The sequence below is a fragment of the Leptodactylus fuscus genome, chromosome 6 (assembly GCF_031893055.1).
Source record: "Leptodactylus fuscus isolate aLepFus1 chromosome 6, aLepFus1.hap2, whole genome shotgun sequence".
NCBI lineage: Eukaryota > Metazoa > Chordata > Amphibia > Anura > Leptodactylidae > Leptodactylus > Leptodactylus fuscus.
In genome coordinates, this window is record NC_134270.1 from 162,779,176 (window position 1) to 162,800,740 (window position 21,565).

Here is a 21,565-nt window from a genome sequence, read left to right on the forward strand (position 1 = left end):
CGATCGTTTGCACTTTTTTTTGTAGCAAGGAAATAACTTATTTTAATTAGTTTTTTTTATATTATTTTAACTTATCGTCATTTGTATATTTTTTTGTTTGTTTTAATATAATTACTGCATTGGAAACTGAAATAAACTATTTTACTGTGTGAAGGATAGGTGGTGTCACATGGTGGAGACTTGGGGGAGGGGTAGCATTAAAGGGGCACTCCAGCAATTTTATTTTTTTTTGTACTGGTCATGCTATTAGATCTGCAGTGTTCTTGCTGGGCACTTTGTTGCATCCATAATTTTTCTACTCTTTCATTATGGGCCGCGGGGTCATGTGACTTCAGTCTGATCACCAGCCCAGGTCTCGTTCCTTATTGTAGACAGTGCGTCCCGCGTAAATGGCTTCCTGGGAGCAACAAGATTATATCGGCAATCAAATCCGTTCCGATGTATCGGACATCCTCATCGTAGCTCCTCCCTCCATCTTCTGTCTGCCTCCGCAATACTGAAGATTTTTCTTATTTAGGGAAGTAGAAGAAAATGGAAGTTGTAGGTTAGTTCATATCTGTACGATCTGTGAGTGCTGTGTGTAGAATCTCCAGTGTATCCCATGCAGTATAGCTTAACTTTATCCTACTGCCATCTGCATATAAGAGCTGACGGGGAGAAGCCGATCACATCTGGGAGGCTGATATTACATCACATATGTACCTACAATTCCTATTAGTGTAGCAGATCTCATAGTGGCCCTTAGAGCTTACTTGGGGCAGATCAAGCACTGTAAGGACTGTGGCTCCTAGGTAGGCTATTCCACAGATTTAGTCACAGCTGAACCTTTTTAGAGCAAAATTGCATTGATGGTAATGGAAATGTATAGACTGTCGGCACTTGTTCCATTCCCTGGTTGAACAGGATGGACATTTTGTCTGTTTGAAGAAGTCAAGATGCTCACAAGTGCTGAGGTGTCAGTCACAGGTCACATGGTACAGCAGCAGTTCCATTAAAAGTGAATGGGACTGAGCTGCAATACCAAACGCATCCACTATGGCACTTTGGTGTTGTAAGAGGGGCTACAGCCTCTTTTCGTTATCTGATCTGTGGGGTCCCGGGTGTTGGGCCTCCCACTGATTATATACAGTTGAGCTATGCTAAGAATAGGTATCGTTATGTCTCAGATTGCAGCTGGCCCGTGACTGTGTTGTTAGAGGTCACAGAAGATCTGGTTTCCCTCCATCCCCTGCTCGGTCTCTGCTGACGGCTGTGACTCCCATAAATCCACCAGCAGGAAATTTCACAAAGTTGTCTTATCAGGTGTCCATGTTATAGTAGTCACAGATCTGCAAGGAAACGTGGATGGCGTTCCTCTTTAATAACCACATCTTAAACATTGTGATCTTGTGTATGTGGAGCTGCCACGTAATGGGCGGAGCTCTGACTACCTTCATTACTGAGTAGGAAGAAATGGATCTGTGTCTTTAATGATTGTATTGGATCTCGGGAATGATTTCACAGGGGAATCGGAAATCTTGGGGGTGACCTTGCTCTTGGGTGGAGTTCACATTGCAGTTGTAGCTACATTTCTTTGGGTGCTGAATCTGTTCTTAGATCAGGTGGTTTGCTGGGAATGATTGTATTTGTATTCTCACCGTGACACCCCCTGCTGCTCGTTCTATTATGATCAGTAGTTTCGGACTCCAGGCAACGCACACAGCATTTCGAACAATAAGTTAGCGGCAGTCAGCGCAGTGGTACCTGGAAAAGAGACATGAGGGTTATATCATGTAGCCATGTGCTGCCCCCTTCTGGTCCACTGCTTGCATTTGCAAATGCCCTGCTGTGGTGCATTGTGGTAGATGTACTGTTATTAGCATTTATAACATGTTATGTCAGGGGTGTATACTGCTGCTTCTACTATAGGTGTCACTCACCTGACTGATCGTACACTGGCGCCACTTCCACCAGGTCACAGCCCACCAGATTCAGGCCACGGTTTCCCCGGACAATCTCCAGAGCCTGATCATATGATAGACATACATGAAAAGATCAGTGACTGCACCAGACATGTTATATGGTCATATCGCAACACCCTGCTACAATCGATACGGGTCCAGAGTGCGTATTTTAAATGCAACTATAAAATGCAACGTGAGACCCCAGCCTCAAAGAGGTTTTCCAATCTCCCTGGCTCGGCAGCTTTACCTGCTGTCTCTTTTTCTCTTCCTGTATTCTTCAGCAAGCTGGGGAGAAGGCAGGTCTTTGCTGAACAGGACACTATGATGTATATCACAATATAGACTTTGCCTTTACCATGAGAGATTATTTATTGTGATTACTAGAAATCTGATATAAATACAGATCAAATAATATACACAGTAAATGTATATTACATTACACAGGTTTGTATAGAACACTTACCAGGCTTCTACAAAGGACAGACTCGGTGCTATCTCAGTGTTACATAAAGAGATAATCACACTGTCCAAGTCTTTTTCAGCAAACTACAATTAGCTGTCCTGATTATCCTGCAAGCAGAGCAGTGAGATCTCCACCCCCAGAGATCAGTGACTCCTCCTCCAGACCTGTGTTATCAGATATAGGACGGGTGTCTTGACAACAATGTGTAAACAAATGGGAAGAATAATCTCACAGCAGGCAAACAAAGCAGAATTTCTAAAGCAAAGGGAAAAGTCTTGAATTTCCATAGCCTATCAGTATAGGTAGGATCCTTGGGATGGGAATCTCCCGTACGTCCTACGGCAGCACAATTACACAAGGGATTTCGTCCCCTAGGTACAACCAGAGAGACAGGTTAGTTAGCAATCGTGAATAACCAATTAAACAATTAACAAGGACCCCTCCTATAAAGGTAAGGAAGTAGGCTGGCCCAATTGTGCATAATAACTTTTTTTTTTTTTTTATCAAAGCATTACAAATGTTAAGTCCGTTTTGTCACAAAAAAAAAAAGTATTCTCCTTTAGGGCCCTGCAGGGTCATTAATGCGCTGAATCTCCATTTGAGCCACTTCAAGAAGTCTCAATAATTGGCTGAACTTCAAAGTTTCTTCTTAATCGCCATCATATCTACCAGACATATTAGTGTATTACAGGCTCTCTACTACAAAGAGTCCTATCGGAGTTCCTAGGAGTTTTGTCTTCTCTTGAGAGCCATCACAGGGTTCCTTCCTAAGGTCCCTCTTTCAAATAGATCAGCCTGGAAGTTGCCTTGCCAGGGTCTTCCCTAAACCTTAGGGAGAGGAGTAACTAAAGTGGCATCTTTACATGTTAAAGAGAACTCCTGTCTGGTGGCAGAGATCCAACAGCTTCAGGAAAGCCGAAATTTTACTGGCAACATTATGGCCCAAATAAGGGGGCAAAGGACAAGTAAAAGCCCCACTGGCAAGATGGTTCAGGGCTGCGGCTGAAATGTGCTACCAACTGAGTGATCTGCAATCTCCGCTAAAGTCAGAGCTCATGCCGCTCGGCCCATGTTCACATCATGGGAAGAAGTGGGACATATTCCACTAGAACAAATGCACATGGCGGAACCGGATCCTCTTCATTCACATTTGTCAAACTCTACAGACTCGATTCATGAGCAGCAGTGCGATCCTTATTAGGCAAAGAGTGGCGGCCGGCATCCCTCCCTATTATCTCATTGCTTCTCAAATCCCTTGTGTAATTGTGCTGCCGTAGGACGTACGGGAAAGAGGAAAATTTACTCACCGAAATTTTCATTTCCCGTAGTCCGTAGGCAGCACAAGCGACCCTCCCTATTGAATGTCTATTGCTTGAAAAAAAAACACAATTGGGCCAGCCGACTTCCTTACCTTTATAGGAGGGGTCCTTGTTAATTGTTTAATTGGTTGTTCATGATTGCTAACTAACCGGTCTCTCTGGTTGTACCTAGGGGACGAAATCCCTTGTGTAATTGTGCTGCCTACGGACTACGGGAAATGAAAATGTCGGTGAGTAAATTTTCCTCTATCCCTTTTAAGTACAAGCTCTGCAGTCTCCGTTTGGAAACTTTATTGTGGTGACTGCTGAAAGTCGTTGAATGAAAGCGTCTAGGATTTTTGCTTGGTGGTTTCAGTTTAAAAGAACAGGCACTTGACAGATCCCATTATAGTCAATGGGGTCTGCCGAACACCATTTGTATCTGCAATTTTAGAAGTTGGTGCGTCCGTTGTTCTGGTCCTCTGATAGATCAGGACAACGGACACTGGGGTGCAGATGTGAACGTAGCGTCAGTGCATGGAGTGATGATTGCTATTATAGGAAGGGAACATGGTTGTAGACTAGAAGAAACCGAGTCACTTGTGAGATTATCAGGGAGGTGCTGCCCAAAAAAATTAAAGCTCCCCTCTGGTTGCTTTTAGACCATTTTAATAATCGTTCCCCCCTGCTTGCATCTTACCTGGTGGGTTGTCAGACCACCGACCTCCGGAGTCCCTGTACCAGGGGCAAAGGCCGGGTCAATTCCATCAATGTCGAAGCTGAGGTAGACCGGTTTATCTCCCATTTGTTGCCTGACTTCGGACATGAGCGGAGCCAGAGACTTGTACCAGCAATCTTCAGCAGGCACCACCCGGAAACCCTGCAAGATACAGGAGACTGATGATGTCATCAGAGAGCGGCAACCAATGTGTGCAGCCCAGCTGGTTATAGCTTATACTCTAGTCACATCCAGAGCTGCATTTCACTGCTAACTCTGGGTGTGACTAGAGTATAACACTAGGGGTAACCTCTTATATTTGAAGGTTTCTTACCTGCTCCTTCCAGAAGTCGTAGGTATCGGGGGTGTAGGATGAACCGCGGATCCCGATCTGTACAACCCGCTTACAGTCCAAGAGGCCTTCGTCCACACAGCGCTTGAATGGGGTGCCATGGTAGATCTTCTCCCCCAGCGCTTCCTCATCGGTGTCAGTGTGGGCGTCCACATGGATCAAGCCGACAGGTCCGTGTCTGGAACCGACAAGAAACTTCAGAGCGCCCCCATGTAAACAAGTCCGGTGCGGTTTTATATAAAATACACGTTTATTCTGCAAAAACTCACCATGTAATTCCAGCCTAATAGTCGTGTGTTACAATTGTATCCAGTCTAGACAATCCTCTGCGGACTCCGGACTGATACATTGTAACAAACTCTTGCACAGAAAACAAGCAGTGATAGGGCTAGTTCACACGGGGAACACATTCCGTCGCGGCTTTCCACTCCGGATTAGGTCCAAAAGAATGGGCCTAGTCTGGAGGGTGGTGTCGCAAGGCGGACATTGTGGCTGAATCAGCCATGGAATCCGCCTGAAGAAAGGGCAACTGACAGGGGCAACACGGTGGCTCAGTGGTTAGCACTGTAGCCTTGCACTGCTGGGGTCCTGGGGTCGAATCCCGCCAGGAACAACATCTGCAAGAAGTTTGTATGTTCTCCCCATGTTTGTGTGGATTTCCTCCCATTCTACAAAGACATCCTGATAGGAAAAAAAAAAGTACATTGTGATCCCTATATGGGGCTCATAGTCTACATTTAAAAAAAGAAATAACAAGGGCAGCTCGAAACAAACCGCTCACGGAAAAAAGAATGTTAGCGGTATACATAGACCTCTATTGTGAGGGGGCAGATTTTGAGATGTATTCGGCGTCAAAATCCACCCCCTGTTGCCCCGTGTGAACTAGCCCAGTATGGAACTGAAACACACAGTCTATGAGAAGTTTAGGATTACCAGGATTACCCTGGTTTTCAGCAGAAGAGGGGTCACTTACTTCTCAGCCACAGCCTGCAGGATTGGGTAAGTGATGGTGTGATCGCCACCTACACAAAAAAGACCAGACATAAGGAATCGCCATCATAATAATGATCCATAGATATCCTTCAGTACCCGGCAGTGTTACCCATGGTTAATGGTATACATCCGGCCGCCATGATCTTCTGGTAGGCCTCTCTAATCCTCCGGCAGCTGTCCTTCAGATTATATAGATTGACATTGACATCTCCGATATCAGCCACCATGAGGGAGTCAAATGGCGCCGCCCTAGTGGTGGTATTGTAACACCGCACCATGGATGACTCTGCTCTGATGTGGCGTGGACCAAACCTGGTGGTAATAATGGAACGCAGTGATAGCTTAACTTAATGCTTAGATACAACAGACAGGATTACACGTTATGCTTAGACAACAGGCTGTCACGTATAGGTATGATATGGTATAAAGGTAATGCTATGGAGAAGAAGTAATGCCCTGACTGGGGGTAACTACAAGGCTGCAAAGAATTTCCCATGTTCTCTTCCACCACTAGCTGCACCAGAGGTCTATGAGGTGATGGCCCCTTGGCTGCGGGGCCTCCTAGTGGCTGCTAGTTCAGCCTGTTACCCTGGTTGTTACCCCCACAATCCCTACATATAACCCTCTGCTGAGTCCTTGCCTTGCTCCGGGCCGGTTCGAGGTGCCTGTATCCAGGGGGACCCCAATATAGGCCGCATTCAGCCCCTCTGCAGACTCCTTGTAGGGCAGACGCTGCATAGTGCAGATCCCAGCCGGTCGGGCCACTTCTTCTGCACTCAGAGGGACGTTATACCTTGTGTCTGATATCCAGCGCTGAGGGGGGGACTGGAGCCTTCTGCCCCCACAAAGTGACCCCAAAACTGAGCGCGAGGCCCATCGTAGATGCATTTTTTGGCTGATTGGCGTTGGGGAGCAAATCCCAGTCCCCTGGGAGACGGCTCTGGTGGCAGCTCTGCTCAATGCGACTACTTTAGCCATGGTGAATGGGCACACATCCCAGAGATCAGGGCGCAGCCGTCTTTCTTCCTCCCCAGTCGTGATCTCCTCCCCTCTGGTGACTGCTGCTAAAACCCTACTCTCCTCCCCTATATTCAGACTCCTGCAGGCCCCCAGATTATTTTTAACACGTCCTGCCAAAAGCTATCTTATGTGTATGGCCAAAGAAACCTGCAGCTACAGGGGAGCAGAGCAAGTGATACAGTGTGACAGCTCCCCCCGCAGGCAGAAGTGTGAAGTGTGCTGTAACAGGTGATACAATGTGAAAGCCGTTCTTTAACTTATTTATTAACTAGCAGGACTCAGACCCGGCTTCGCACGGGTATATTTCATTTTTTGTTTGTGCACTGGCCCTATAAGAATTGCCCAGTTTTGTACTCGTGTATTTTGTATGTTGTTTGTGTGTGTGTGTCTCTGCCCGCAACTTCGTCTGTGTGTTGTTGGTGTCGATGATCCGCCTATATTCAGCAAATTGCTGCCGTCAATGGTTTGCCTACTCCGGCGTTTCAACAGCTGTCAAACTGTTCTGCCGTTAAACTTGTTCCTCACATCGTGCCTGTGATTGTTCCGGCATCTCAGCAGCTCGCTGGGACGCCATATAATAAGTGTGTTGTTGGTGTTGATAATCCGCCTGCTCTGGCATTTTGGCAGCTGTCAAGCTGGCCTGCCGCTGAACTCATTCCTCGCGCTGTGCCTGTGATTGTTCCCACTGATTAAATGGCCACTTTGCAACCAGAGGCGGCCACCAGATTGGCTTTCTTAGGAGGTCCATTGCCTTTCTAGCCATTGGGTCAGACAGGAGAGAGGATTCTACTGAGGGAAAAACAGATTTCGTAGATAACCCTGCGACATGAAGGCCCAGCCTAGGAACTTCTTCCCACTGTTTAATGAATTGAGGATCAATCTTATACAGAGACCTAAACATTGCAGATTGGGCAAACCTTTCAGCGGGGTTAGACCAGTCCTTGTTTTAAAACACTCTATAAGAACCGAGTGACCTGGGAAACCTTTACCCTCTAGTAACAAGGAAATAAAACAATTGATCCCTTTTGGGACCAGCCTCCGCTCTCTGAGTATCCGCTCCCACATATAGAACACAAGTCATACGGTGTATCATCAGGTAAGGGTTGGTTACAAGTCTCATCATCCTGCATTTTGATTTTCTCTTCGTTTTACCACTTTCCTGACAAGTTGAGAACATCTAGTGGTGAAGGGAAGAACAAATCCCATCCAGATTTATAGTTGTGCAGCACATTATATATACGCTACATCAGAGAGTTCTTATACCCTGATATCATACAGATCATTAGTTACAATATTTGAGGGTACTGTGCCTTTAAATGCTGCCATGAAAATACTCACAATGGTTCCCCTGTTTTTAGATTGAGGGCTGCACACAAAGCACTGACACTACAGCAAGGAGATATAATCCTTTTCCAACGTCACATAAACCACAGCTGTTCCCCTCTTTTTGGGGCTGATCTTACTCACTTTGCTTCCCGAGGACCCAGCTTGAATTGGCAGGGGGTGTGCACACCATGCCAAACGCAGGGAAGTTTTAGAAAGGTATTGTAATCTTGCGAGATTTCACCAACACCGTGCATGCTCAGTAGGAGTTTTGTCTTCTTACCTTAACCAAGAAGGCGCCGCCAATCTGTATAATCTTACATGCGATCCTCCTGCTACCCAGAAGCGACTATAATCCTAGGCTTACTGGGAGCTCGCCAGAGAATTAGATACGCGTCTCAGCACACAGTACCACACGGGGGAGGATTAGATACGCGCATCTGCACACAGTACCACATGCCAGAGTATTAGATACGCACCTCTCCACACAATACCACCTGCCGGAGGATTAGATATGCGCCACTGCACACAGTGCCACATAGGTGAGGATTAGATACCTGTGTGTGCACACAGTACCACACACCAGAGGATTAGATACGCGCGTCTGCACACAGTACCACATGCCCTAAGATTAGATACGCACGTTTGCACACAGTTTCACTTGCCGGAGGATTAGATACGCGCCTCTTCCCACAATACCACACCAACAAGGATTAGATACTTGTGTCTAAACACAGTACTACACAGGGAAGGATTAGATACAGCTTTACTCCAGGAATCCATAACAACTGATCACAGGTTTTTCACTGATATCCAAAATGAGATACACATAATCACATGACGCTTATGGACATACACACAAACCACATACAAAATACATCAGTGCAAAACTGGACAATTCTTATGGGGCCACTACACAAAGATAAAATGTAATATACCCGTGCGAAGCCGGGTCCTCTGCTAGTATCTTATCATTGTATCTAGCGGAAATATCCCATTGTGTACTGCCGACGGGCAAACAGGAAAGTAGTCACAGGTCTGCAAGGAAACGTTGGTGGAGTTCCTCTTTAATAATAACTCACCTATCTATGGGCGGAGCTCTGACTACCTTCATTACTGAGTAGGAAGAAATGGATCTGTGTCTTTAATGATTGTATTGGATCTTGGGAATGATTTCACAGGGGGATGGGAAATCTTGGGGGTGACCTGGCTCTTGGGTGGAGTTCACACTGCAGTTGCAGCTACATTTCTTTGGGTGCTGAATCAGTTCTTAGACCAGGTAGTTTGCTGGGAATGATTGTATTTGTGTCCTCACCGTAGCGCCCCCTGCTGTTTGTCCTGCCATGATCAGTAGTTTCGGACTCCAGGCAGTGCACACAGCATTTCGAACAATAAGTTGGCGCCCGTCAGCGCAGTGTTACCTGGAAAAGGGATAAAACTTATAGTTATATCACAGAGCAGGAACACGTAGCCATGTGCTGCCTCTCCTGACAATATATGGAGTGCTGCCCCCTTCTGGTCCAGTGCTTGTATATTGAACATGCTCTGCTGCGCTGCATTGTGGTAGACGTAGTGTTATTAGGATACTGTATATCATGTTATGTCAGGCGTATATGCTGCTGCTTCTACTATAGGAGTCACTCACCTGACTGGTCGTACACTGGCGCCACTTCCACCAGGTCACAGCCCACCAGATTCAGGCCACGGCTTCCCCGGATAATCTCCAGAGCCTGATCACATGATAGACATACATGAAATGGTCAGTGACTGCATCGGACAGGTCATACATGTCATATGGTCATATCACAACGCCCGGCTACAAAGTGTCATGCTCCAGATTTTTGGAATCTTCAATTGTAGTTTAAGAAATTCATTGTCCAATGTTGATTATTTTAGCTCCGGTCCGTTAGGACAAGACTAGGATTAGTGATTCCAATGTCACTGCATTGTGTATTGGTAGCAGCACTTCACTGGCCATGTGCGGTCTTGTTCATCAGCACCTGCTCACATGGCCTATTTGCAGCTCCGTTACATTGAGGGGGAATAGAGCTGATTTGCAATACCAAGTACAGCCAGTATACAATGTATGGCGCTGTGCTTTGTAAGCAGGACAGAGTCTGCAGCATTGTTCTGGATGTTGTGCTGGTTTTACAGCTGATCAGTGGGAGTGCTAGGTGTCAGACCCCGCTGATCTCATACTGTTGACCGATCCTTAGGATAGGCTGTACACATTTTAGTCCTCGAAAGCCTTTTACACGGGCTTAATGGCCCCCTTGCTTTATACTGCAGCTCTGCTTGTTCAGATTTGCTGCTGTGTACAAGCTCTACAGGAATTCAGGCTGGGTTCGCACTTTCATGCCCATCCCAGCTAATACTATAGAACTGTCTTAGTTACCCATAGCAATCAATCACAGCGCAGTTTTCATTTAGCATTCTGATCCTGAAAAATGAAAGCTCCACTCTGATTGGTTACTATGGGACACCCAGAATAAACGTGCCCCGTTGTTTGCATCTTACCTGGTGGGTTGTCAGACCACCGACCTCCGGGGTCCCTGTCCCAGGGGCAAAGGCCGGGTCAATTCCATCAATGTCGAAGCTGAGGTAGACCGGTTTATCTCCCATTTGTTGCCTGACTTCGGACATGAGCGGAGCCAGAGACTTGTACCAGCAATCTTCAGCAGGCACCACCCGGAAACCCTGCAAGATACAGGAGACTGATGATGTCATCAGAGAGCGGCAACCAATGTGTGCAGCCCAGCTGGTTATAGCTTATACTCTAGTCACATCCAGAGCTGCATTTCATTGCCAACTTGGTGTGACTAGAGTATAACACTAGGGATAACCTCTAATAATAATAATAATAATACATTTTATTTATATAGCACCAACATGTACAATTTGTAGGGTTCAAATTCAGACAGAAAGATACATTACAAAGAAAGTCGATTCACACAATGGGACTGAGGGCCCTGCTCACAAGAGCTTACAATCTATGAGGTAGAGGGGGTGACACGAGGTAGCAGGGGCGGTATTACTTATACAGGGGTCAGACACTTTTGTAATAGAGGTGACTGTATTTGAAGGTTTCTCTCTTACCTGCTCCCTGCAGAATCTGTAGGGATCGGGGCTGTAGGATGAACCGCGGATCCCGATCTGTACAACCCGCTTACAGTCCAAGAGGCCTTCCTCCACACAGCGCCTGAATGGGGTGCCATGGTAGATCTTCTCCCCCAGCACTTCCTCATCAGTGTCAGTGTGGGCGTCCACATGGATCAAGCCGACAGGTCCGTGTCTGGAACCAACAGGAAACTTCAGAGCGCCCCCATGTAGACAAGTCCGGGATTACAATATGCAGTGCGGTTATATATATATATAACCGCACTGCATATTATCTATATCTATATATATAGACGTTTATTCTGCAAAAACTCACCATGTAATCCCAGCCTAATAGTCATGAGTGTTACAATTGTATCCAGACTAAACTCCGGACTGATACACTGTAACAAACCCTTGCACAGAAAGCACAGTGATAATGGAAGTGGCGAGGAACTGAAACACACAGTCTATGAGAAGTTTAGGATTACCAGGATTACCCTGGTTTTCAGCAGCAGAGGGGTCACTTACTTCTCAGCCACAGCCTGCAGGATGGGGTAAGTGATGGTGTGATCGCCACCTACACAAAAAAGACCAGAGATAGGGAATCACCATCATAATACCGAGCCATAGAAGCTGCTCCAGTACCCGGCAGTGTTACCCATGGTTAATGGTATACATCCGGCCGCCATGATCTTCTGGTAGGCCTCTCTAATCCTCCGGCAGCTGTCCTTGAGATCATATAGATTGACATTGACATCTCCGATATCAGCCACCATGAGGGAGTCAAATGGCGCCGCCCTGGTGGTGGTATTATAAAACCACACCATGGATGACTCGGCTCTGATGTGGCGTGGACCAAACCTAGTGGTAATAATGGAATGCAGTGATAGCTTAACATGCTTAGATACAACAGACTGTATTACACATGGTAGGCTTAGATACACAAGATACAGGAAAGAACATGATGTCACATATAGGTATGATATGGTAGAAAGGTAACGCTATGGAGAAGTAATGCCCTGACTGGGGGTAACTACAAGGCTGCAAAGAATATCTCATGTTCTCTTCCACCACTAGCTGCGCCTGAGGTCTATGAGGTGATGGCCCCTTGGCTGCGGGGCCTCCTAGTGGCTGCTATTTCAGCCTGTTACCCTTGTTGTTACCCCATAATCCCTACATATAACCCTCTGCTGAGTCCTTGCCTTGCTCCGGGTCGGTTCGAGGTGCCTGTATCCAGGGGGACCCCAATAAAGGCCGCATTCAGCCCCTCCGCAGACTCCTTGTAAGGCAGACGCTGCATAGTGCAGATCCCAGCCGGTTGGGTCCCTTCTTCTGCACTCAGAGGGGCATTAAACCTTGTATCTGATATCCAGCGCTGAGGGGGGGACTGGAGCCTTCTACCCCCAAAAAGTGACCCCATGCATCGTAGATGCATTTTTTGGCTGATTGGAGTTGGGGAGTAAAGCCCAGACCCCTGGGAGACGGCTCTGGTGGCAGCTCTGCTGATGGCGACTACTTTAGCCATGTTGAATGGGCACACGTCCCAGAGATCAGGGTGCAGCCGTCTTTCTTCCTCCCCAGCCCGAATCTCCTCCCCTCTGGTGACTGCTGCTAACATCCTACTCTCCTCCCCTATATTATCACTCCTGCAAGCACTCAGATTATTCATAACACCTTCTGCCAAAAACTATTTTATGTGTATGGCCAAAGAAACCTGCAGCTACAGGGAAGCAGAGCAAGTGATACAGTGTGATAGCTCCCCCCACAGGCAGAAGTATGAAGTGTTCCATAACAGGTTATTCAATGTGAGAGCCGTTCTTTAACTTATTTATTAATAGTTACATAGTAGATGAGATTGGATGAAGACATCAGTCCATCAAGTCCAACCTATAACCCTACAGTGTTGATCCAGGGGAAGGCAAACAACCCCATAAGGCTCATGCCAATTGCCCCATTTCAGGGGAAAACAAAAATTTCTTCTCGACTCCAATCTGGCAGTCAGTATAAAAACCCTGGATCATCGTGTCCTTAAAATCTAGAGCTCTCTTGTTCTCTTCAAGTAAGACATCCAATCCATCTTTTAGCTTGTTCAGTGAATCCGCCATCACCACTTCCCGGGGCAGAGAGTTCCGCACAATATTCTAAGTGTGGCCGTACCAGTGATTTGTATAGCGGCATAATATATAATGATATAGGTTTACTCCCTACTCCTTCGAGCTGAGGTAATCGCCACTAGGAATAATGTTCTCAGAGATAGATGTTTAGGATCTGCCTGAAGGATAGGTGCAAATGGAGGGGCCATTAGAGATATCAGAACCAATGGCAGATCCCACTGGTTTATACACTACTGGATTAATGTTCCTTACTGCTTAAGAACAAGTGAGTGACTAGTTGCGCATTAATGGCTGTAAATGGATCTTTAAGGTGTTATACTTTAACCCTTTATTAACCCCTTCCTGCAGGATCTGTAATATAGAGGAGATGACCCCCGGCTTTACCTTGTTAGAGGAGCTTTATATAGGTTTCATATGTTTCATTGTATAATGAGACAGTAGATGGTCTTCTAGCTGACATAAGGGTTGAGATTAGAGATGAGCGAACAGTGTTCTATCAAACTCATGTTCGATCGGATATTAGGCTGTTCGGCATGTTCGAATCGAATCGAACACCGCGTGGTAAAGTGCGCCATTACTCGATTCCCCTCCCACCTTCCCTGGCGCCTTTTTTGCTCCAATAACAGCGCAGGGTAGGTGGGACAGGAACTACGACACCGGTGACGTTGAAAAAAGTAGGCAAAACCCATTGGCTGCCGAAAACATGTGACCTCTAATTTAAAAGAACAGCGACGCCCAGCTTTGCGTCATTCTGAGCTTGCAATTCACCGGGGACGGAGGTTTCCGTCCAGTTAGCTAGGGCTTAGATTCTGGGTAGGCAGGGACAGGCTAGGATAGGAAGGAGAAGACAACCACAACAGCTCTTGTAAGAGCTAAATTCCAGGGAGAAGCTTGTCAGTGTAACGTGGCACTGACGGCTCAATCGCCGCAACCCAGCTTTCCCCGGATCCTGAATGGAATACACTGACAGTGTATTCCCGTATACCCTATATATACACCCCAAATCCCCGTTCCAACGGTGTGCCCCCCCACCTTCACCCCAGAAATACCCTGCAAGTCCCCTAGCAATAGAATTGGGGCTATATACACCCACTATTTTTCCTACTGCCATATAGTGCCATTGTCTGACTGGGAATTCAAAGAATATATTGGGGTTACAAATACCCTCATTTCTTGCTACTGCCATATAGTGCCAGTTTCTGACTGGGAATTCAAAGAATATATTGGGGTTACAAATACCTTCAAGTCCTGCCACTGACATATAGTGCCAGTTTCTGACTGGGAATTCAAAGAATATATTGGGGTTACAAATACCCTCATTTCTTGCTACTGCCATATAGTGCCAGTTTCTGACTGGGAATTCAAAGAATATATTGAGGTTACAAATACCCTCAAGTCTTGCTACTGCCATATAGTGTCATTTTCTGCCTGGGAATTCAAAATGCGCAAGGCTCCCGGAAAGGGCCGTGGGCGAGGTCGGGGGAATGGTTCTGGGGAGCAAGGTAGCGGTGAAGCCACAGGGCATCCCGTGCCTACTCCTGTGGGGCAGCAAGCATTGCGCCACTCCACAGTGCCAGGGTTGCTTGCCACATTAACTAAACTGCAGGGTACAAACCTTAGTAGGCCCGAGAACCAGGAACAGGTCTTGCAATGGCTGTCGGATAACGCTTACAGCACATTATCCACCAGCCAGTCAGCCTCTGCCTCCTCTCCTCCTATTACCCAACAGTCTTGTCCTCCTTCCTCCCAAAATTCCCAATCTTCCCAGAATAATAACCCCAACTGTCCCTGCTCCCCAGAGCTGTTCTCCGCTCCTTTCATTGTCCCTCAACCTGCCCCTCCATTTCGCGATTCCATGGACCTAACAGACGAGCATCTGTGTCCAGATGCTCAAACACTGGAGTCTCCTCCATCTCCGTTTGATTTGGTGGTGGATGACCAGCAACCCACCCTCATCGACGACGATGAGACGGAGTTGCCGTCAGGGCATCCAGTTGACATGCGCATTGTGCGGGAGGAGGAGATGAGACAGGAGTTGGAAGAGGAAGTGGTGGATGATGAGGACACTGACCCAACCTGGACAGGGGGGATGTCAAGCGGGGAAAGTAGTATGGATGTTGAGGCAGGTGCAGCACCAAAAAGGATAGCTAGAGGCAGAGGTCAGCAGCTTAGACGAAGCCAGACCACACCCGGAATCCAAGATGTTCCAGTTCGTACCCAGCCCCGAAAAACTCCCACCTCGAGGGCACGTTTCTCGAAGGTGTGGAGTTTTTTCAAGGAATGCGCCGAGGACAGATATAGTGTTGTCTGCACAATTTGCCTCTCGAAATTGATTAGGGGCTCTGAGAAGAGCAACCTGTCCACCACTTCAATGCGCCGTCATTTGGAATCCAAGCACTGGAATCAGTGGCAGGCAGCAACGGCAGGACAAAGGCCGCCTGCCGTTCACGCCACTGCCTCTGCCTCTGCCACTGCTCACTGTGCTGGCGATGCACTCCAGAGGACGAGCCAGGACACCACTTCATCTGCCTCCGCCACTTTGTTGACTTCTTCCTCATCCTCCCCTGTTCCTGTCTTATCTCGTTCTCCTGCACCATCAAAGGCACCATCAGGCACTTCTTTACAACAACCCACCATCTCTCAGACATTGGAGCGGCGGCAGAAATACACCGCTAACCACCCACACGCGCAAGCCTTGAACGCCAACATCGCTAAACTGCTGGCCCAGGAGATGTTGGCGTTCCGGCTTGTTGAAGCTCCCGCCTTCCTGGACCTGATGGCAACTGCGGCACCTCGCTATGCCGTCCCTAGCCGTCACTACTTCTCCCGGTGTGCCGTCCCCGCCTTGCACCAGCACGTGTCACTCAACATCAGGCGGGCCCTTAGTTCCGTGCTTTGCACAAAGGTCCACTTGACCACCGACGCGTGGACAAGTGCATGCGGACAGGGACGCTACATTTCACTGACGGCACACTGGGTGAATGTAGTTGAGGCTGGGACTGCTTCCCAAACTGGCCCGGTGTACCTCGTCTCCCCGCCTAACATTCCTGGCAAGGACACGAGAAGAACACCCCCTCCTCCTCCGCTGTTAGATTGACCCCAGCTACGAGTTGGAAACGTTGCAGCACTGGCATTGGTAGACGTCAGCAGGCTGTGCTGAAGCTGATCAGCTTGGGGGACAGACAGCACACTGCCTCCGAGGTGAGGGATGCCCTCCTCGATGAGACGGCAATATGGTTTGAGCCGCTGCACCTGGGCCCAGGCATGGTCGTTTGTGATAACGGCCGGAACCTGGTAGCAGCTCTGGAGCTTGCCGGACTCCAACATGTTCCATGCCTGGCCCAAGTCTTCAACCTAGTGGTGCAACGTTTCCTAAAGAGCTACCCCAATGTTCCAGAGCTACTGGTGAAAGTGCGGCGCATGTGCGCCCACTTTCGCAAGTCGACAGTAACCGCTGCTAGCTTAAAATCTCTCCAGCAACGCCTGCATGTGCCACAACACCGGCTTTTGTGCGACGTCCCCACACGCTGGAACTCAACGTTTCAGATGTTGAATAGAGTGGTTGAGCAGCAGAGACCTTTGATGGAATACCAGCTACAAAACCCTAGGGTGCCACAAAGTCAGCTGCCTCAGTTTCTCATCCATGAGTGGCCATGGATGAGAGACCTTTGTGACATCCTACGGGTGTTTGAGGAGTCCACAAGGAGGGTGAGCTCTGAGGATGCGATGGTGAGCCTTACAATCCCGCTCTTGTGTGTTCTGAGAGAATCCCTGATTGACATCAGGGATAACTCAGATCACACAGAGGAGTCAGGGATAGCATCCGATCCGTCACAGCTGGAGAGGAGGTCCACACATCTGTCCGCTTCACTGCGTTTAATGGAGGAGGAGGAGGAGGAGGAAGAAGAGTTGTCCGATGATGTGATGGTGATACAGGAGGCTTCCGGGCAACTTCGAATCGTCCCATTGTTGCAGCGCGGATGGGTAGACATGGAGGATGAGGAGGAAATGGAGATTGAACTTTCCGGTGGGGCCAGAGGAGTCATGCCAACTAACACTGTGGCAGACATGGCTGAGTTCATGTTGGGGTGCTTTACAACCGACAAGCGTATTGTCAAAATCATGGAGGACAACCAGTACTGGATCTTTGCTATCCTTGACCCCCGGTATAAAAACAACATCTCGTCTTTTATTCCGGTAGAGGGGAGGGCCAATCGCATCAATGCTTGCCACAGGCAATTGGTGCAGAATATGATGGAGATGTTTCCAGCATGTGACGTTGGCGGCAGGGAGGGCAGTTCCTCCAGTAGGCGACCAAGTTCTCACCGGTCCACACAAACAAGGGGCACACTGTCTAAGGTCTGGGACACCTTGATGGCACCCCCTCACCAAAGTGCCGCCACGGAGGGTCCTAGTGTCACCAGGCGTGAGAAGTATAGGCGCATGTTGCGGGAATACCTTTCCGACCACAGCCCTGTCCTCTCCGATCCCTCTGCGCCCTACACGTATTGGGTGTCGAAGTTGGACCTGTGGCTTGAACTTGCCCTATATGCCTTGGAGGTGCTGTCCTGTCCTGCCGCCAGCGTCCTATCTGAGAGGGTGTTCAGTGCAGCCGGTAGCATCATCACTGACAAGCGCACCCGTCTGTCAGCTGAGAGTGCCGACCGGCTCACTTTGATAAAAATGAACCACCACTGGATACAGCCTTCATTTTCGTGCCCACCTGTGTAAAGCACCCCAACATGAAACTCCATGTCTGTGCTCAACCTCTCCAATTCCTCCGCATCCTCATACTCATCCACCATAAGCGTTGCACAATTCTGCTAATACTAGGCTCCCTCCACCCTGATTTCCCCCAACTCTGCTGGTTAGAGGCTCCCTCCACCCTGATTTCCCACAACTCTGCTGGTTAGAGGCTCCCTCCACCCTGATTTCCCACAACTCTGCTGGTTAGAAGCTCCCTCCACCCTGATTTCCCACAACTCTGCTAGTTAGAGGCTCCCTCCACCATGAATTTGCCCAAACTGGGGTTTTTAGAGGCTCCCTCCACCATGAATTTCCCAAAACTTGGCTGTTTAGAGGCTCCCTCCACCATGAATTGGTCCAAACTGGGCTGGTTAGAGGCTCCCTCCACCATAAATTGGTCCAAACTGGGGTTTTTAGAGGCTCCCTCCACCATGAATTTCCTAAAACTTGGCTGTTTAGTGGCTCCCTCCACCATGAATTGGTCCAAACTGGGCTGGTTAGAGGCTCCCTCCACCATAAATTGGTCCAAACTGGGGTTTTTAGAGGCTCCCTCCACCATGAATTTGCCCAAACTGGGGTTTTTTAGAGGCTCCCTCCACCATGAATTTCCCAAAACTTGGCTGTTTAGAGGCTCCCTCCACCATGAATTGGTCCAAACTGGGCTGGTTAGAGGCTCCCTCCACCATGAATTTGCCCAAACTGGGGTTTTTAGAGGCTCCCTCTACCATGAATTTCCCAAAACTTGGCTGTTTAGAGGCTCAATCCACCATGAATTGGTCCAAACTGGGCTGGTTAGAGGCTCCCTCCACCATAAATTGGTCCAAACTGGGGTTTTTAGAGGCTCCCTCCACCATGAATTTCCTAAAACTTGGCTGTTTAGTGGCTCCCTCCACCATGAATTGGTCCAAACTGGGCTGGTTAGAGGCTCCCTCCACCATGAATTTGCCCAAACTGGGGTTTTTAGAGGCTCCCTCTACCATGAATTTCCCAAAACTTGGCTGTTTAGAGGCTCAATCCACCATGAATTGGTCCAAACTGGGCTGGTTAGAGGTTCCCTCCACTATGAATTTGGCCAAACTGGGGTTTTTAGAGGCTCCCTCCACCATGAATTTGCCCAAACTGGGGTTTTTTAGAGGCTCCCTCCACCATGAATTTCCCAAAACTTGGCTGTTTAGAGGCTCAATCCACCATGAATTGGTCCAAACTGGGCTGGTTAGAGGCTCCCTCCACCATAAATTGGTCCAAACTGGGGTTTTTAGAGGCTCCCTCCACCATGAATTTCCTAAAACTTGGCTGTTTAGTGGCTCCCTCCACCATGAATTGGTCCAAACTGGGCTGGTTAGAGGCTCCCTCCACCATAAATTGGTCCAAACTGGGGTTTTTAGAGGCTCCCTCCACCATGAATTTGCCCAAACTGGGGTTTTTTAGAGGCTCCCTCCACCATGAATTTCCCAAAACTTGGCTGTTTAGAGGCTCCCTCCACCATGAATTGGTCCAAACTGGGCTGGTTAGAGGCTCCCTCCACCATGAATTTGCCCAAACTGGGGTTTTTAGAGGCTCCCTCTACCATGAATTTCCCAAAACTTGGCTGTTTAGAGGCTCAATCCACCATGAATTGGTCCAAACTGGGCTGGTTAGAGGCTCCCTCCACCATAAATTGGTCCAAACTGGGGTTTTTAGAGGCTCCCTCCACCATGAATTTCCTAAAACTTGGCTGTTTAGTGGCTCCCTCCACCATGAATTGGTCCAAACTGGGCTGGTTAGAGGCTCCCTCCACCATGAATTTGCCCAAACTGGGGTTTTTAGAGGCTCCCTCTACCATGAATTTCCCAAAACTTGGCTGTTTAGAGGCTCAATCCACCATGAATTGGTCCAAACTGGGCTGGTTAGAGGCTCCCTCCACCATAAATTGGTCCAAACTGGGGTTTTTAGAGGCTCCCTCCACCATGAATTTGCCCAAACTGGGGTTTTTTAGAGGCTCCCTCCACCATGAATTTCCCAAAACTTGGCTGTTTAGAGGCTCCCTCCACCATGAATTGGTCCAAACTGGGCTGGTTAGAGGCTCCCTCCACCATGAATTTGCCCAAACTGGGGTTTTTAGAGGCTCCCTCTACCATGAATTTCCCAAAACTTGGCTGTTTAGAGGCTCAATCCACCATGAATTGGTCCAAACTGGGCTGGTTAGAGGCTCCCTCCACCATAAATTGGTCCAAACTGGGGTTTTTAGAGGCTCCCTCCACCATGAATTTCCTAAAACTTGGCTGTTTAGTGGCTCCCTCCACCATGAATTGGTCCAAACTGGGCTGGTTAGAGGCTCCCTCCACCATGAATTTGCCCAAACTGGGGTTTTTAGAGGCTCCCTCTACCATGAATTTCCCAAAACTTGGCTGTTTAGAGGCTCAATCCACCATGAATTGGTCCAAACTGGGCTGGTTAGAGGTTCCCTCCACTATGAATTTGGCCAAACTGGGGTTTTTAGAGGCTCCCTCCACCATGAATTTGCCCAAACTGGGGTTTTTTAGAGGCTCCCTCCACCATGAATTTCCCAAAACTTGGCTGTTTAGAGGCTCAATCCACCATGAATTGGTCCAAACTGGGCTGGTTAGAGGCTCCCTCCACCATGAATTTGCCCAAACTGGGGTTTTTTAGAGGCTCCCTCCACCATGAATTTCCCAAAACTTGGCTGTTTAGAGGCTCAATCCACCATGAATTGGTCCAAACTGGACTGGTTAGAGGCTCCCTCCACTATGAATTTGGCCAGGCCAAACTGGGGTTTTTAGAGGCTCCCTCCACCATGAATTTCCCAAAACTTGGCTGTTTAGAGGCTCCCTCCACCATGAACTTCCCATAGCTTGGCTGTTTAGAGGCTCCCTCCACCATGAATTGGTCCAAACTGGGCTGGTTAGAGGCTCCCTCCACCATGAATTTGCCCAAACTGGGGTTTTTAGAGGCTCCCTCCTCCATGAATTTGCCCAAACTTGGCTGTTTAGAGGCTCCCTCCACCATGAATTGGTCCAAACTGGGGTTTTTAGAGGCTCCCTCCACCATGAATTTGCCCAAAATGGGCTGTTTAGAGGCTCCCTCCACCATGAATTGGTCCAAACTGGGGTTTTTAGAGGCTCCCTCCACCATGAATTGGTTCAAACTGGGGTTTTTAGAGGCTCCCTCCACCATTAATTTGCCCAAACTCTGCTGGTTAGAGGCTCAATCCACCCTGATTTTCAAAACAAATGTTGGTGCCAACCTCAACTTACTACAAGGGCCAAATTCACTGCTGGTGACAAGCTCTCCTCACTGCAAGTGCCAAATACACATGTTTCAAGGTGTTTTCCTACTGTCAGAGATGTGGTATTGAGTGTGTAAAGTGTGTAGTTGTTAGGCTGTGATGTTGGGGTAATAGAGGGTCTTTGGTGTGTTAGATGCCCCCAGACATGCTTCCCCTGCTGTCCCAGTGTCATTCCAGAGGTGTTGGTATCATTTCCTGGGGTGTCATAGT

The 21,565-nt window shown here is 48.2% G+C and overlaps 2 protein-coding genes across 3 annotated transcripts; both read right to left on the reverse strand.

The window, feature by feature from the left end:
- Nucleotides 1–13: 13 nt before the first annotated feature.
- LOC142208975 (agmatinase, mitochondrial-like) lies at nt 14–6,832 on the reverse strand. Its single transcript, XM_075277890.1, has 7 exons — nt 6,408–6,832; nt 5,877–6,079; nt 5,748–5,796; nt 4,757–4,952; nt 4,405–4,584; nt 1,920–2,004; nt 14–1,743 (listed from the first exon to the last, which is right to left on the reverse strand). The coding sequence occupies exons 1-7, from the start codon at nt 6,743–6,745 to the stop codon at nt 1,670–1,672; spliced, it is 1,125 nt and encodes a 374-aa protein (XP_075133991.1). The 5' UTR covers nt 6,746–6,832; the 3' UTR covers nt 14–1,669.
- On the reverse strand, nt 6,002–12,735 carry LOC142208974 (agmatinase, mitochondrial-like). Of its 2 annotated transcripts, XM_075277888.1 has the most exons (8): nt 12,412–12,735; nt 11,868–12,070; nt 11,738–11,786; nt 11,207–11,402; nt 10,628–10,807; nt 9,756–9,840; nt 9,426–9,531; nt 6,002–6,079 (listed from the first exon to the last, which is right to left on the reverse strand). In XM_075277888.1, exons 1-7 carry the CDS (start codon nt 12,732–12,734, stop codon nt 9,458–9,460), a joined length of 1,110 nt encoding a protein of 369 aa, XP_075133989.1. In that variant the 5' UTR covers nt 12,735; the 3' UTR covers nt 6,002–6,079; nt 9,426–9,457. The 2 variants fall into 2 exon arrangements, with proteins under 2 accessions (XP_075133989.1, XP_075133988.1); XM_075277887.1 differs by lacking the exon at nt 6,002–6,079 and having other exon boundaries at nt 9,022–9,531.
- Nucleotides 12,736–21,565: the final 8,830 nt, after the last annotated feature.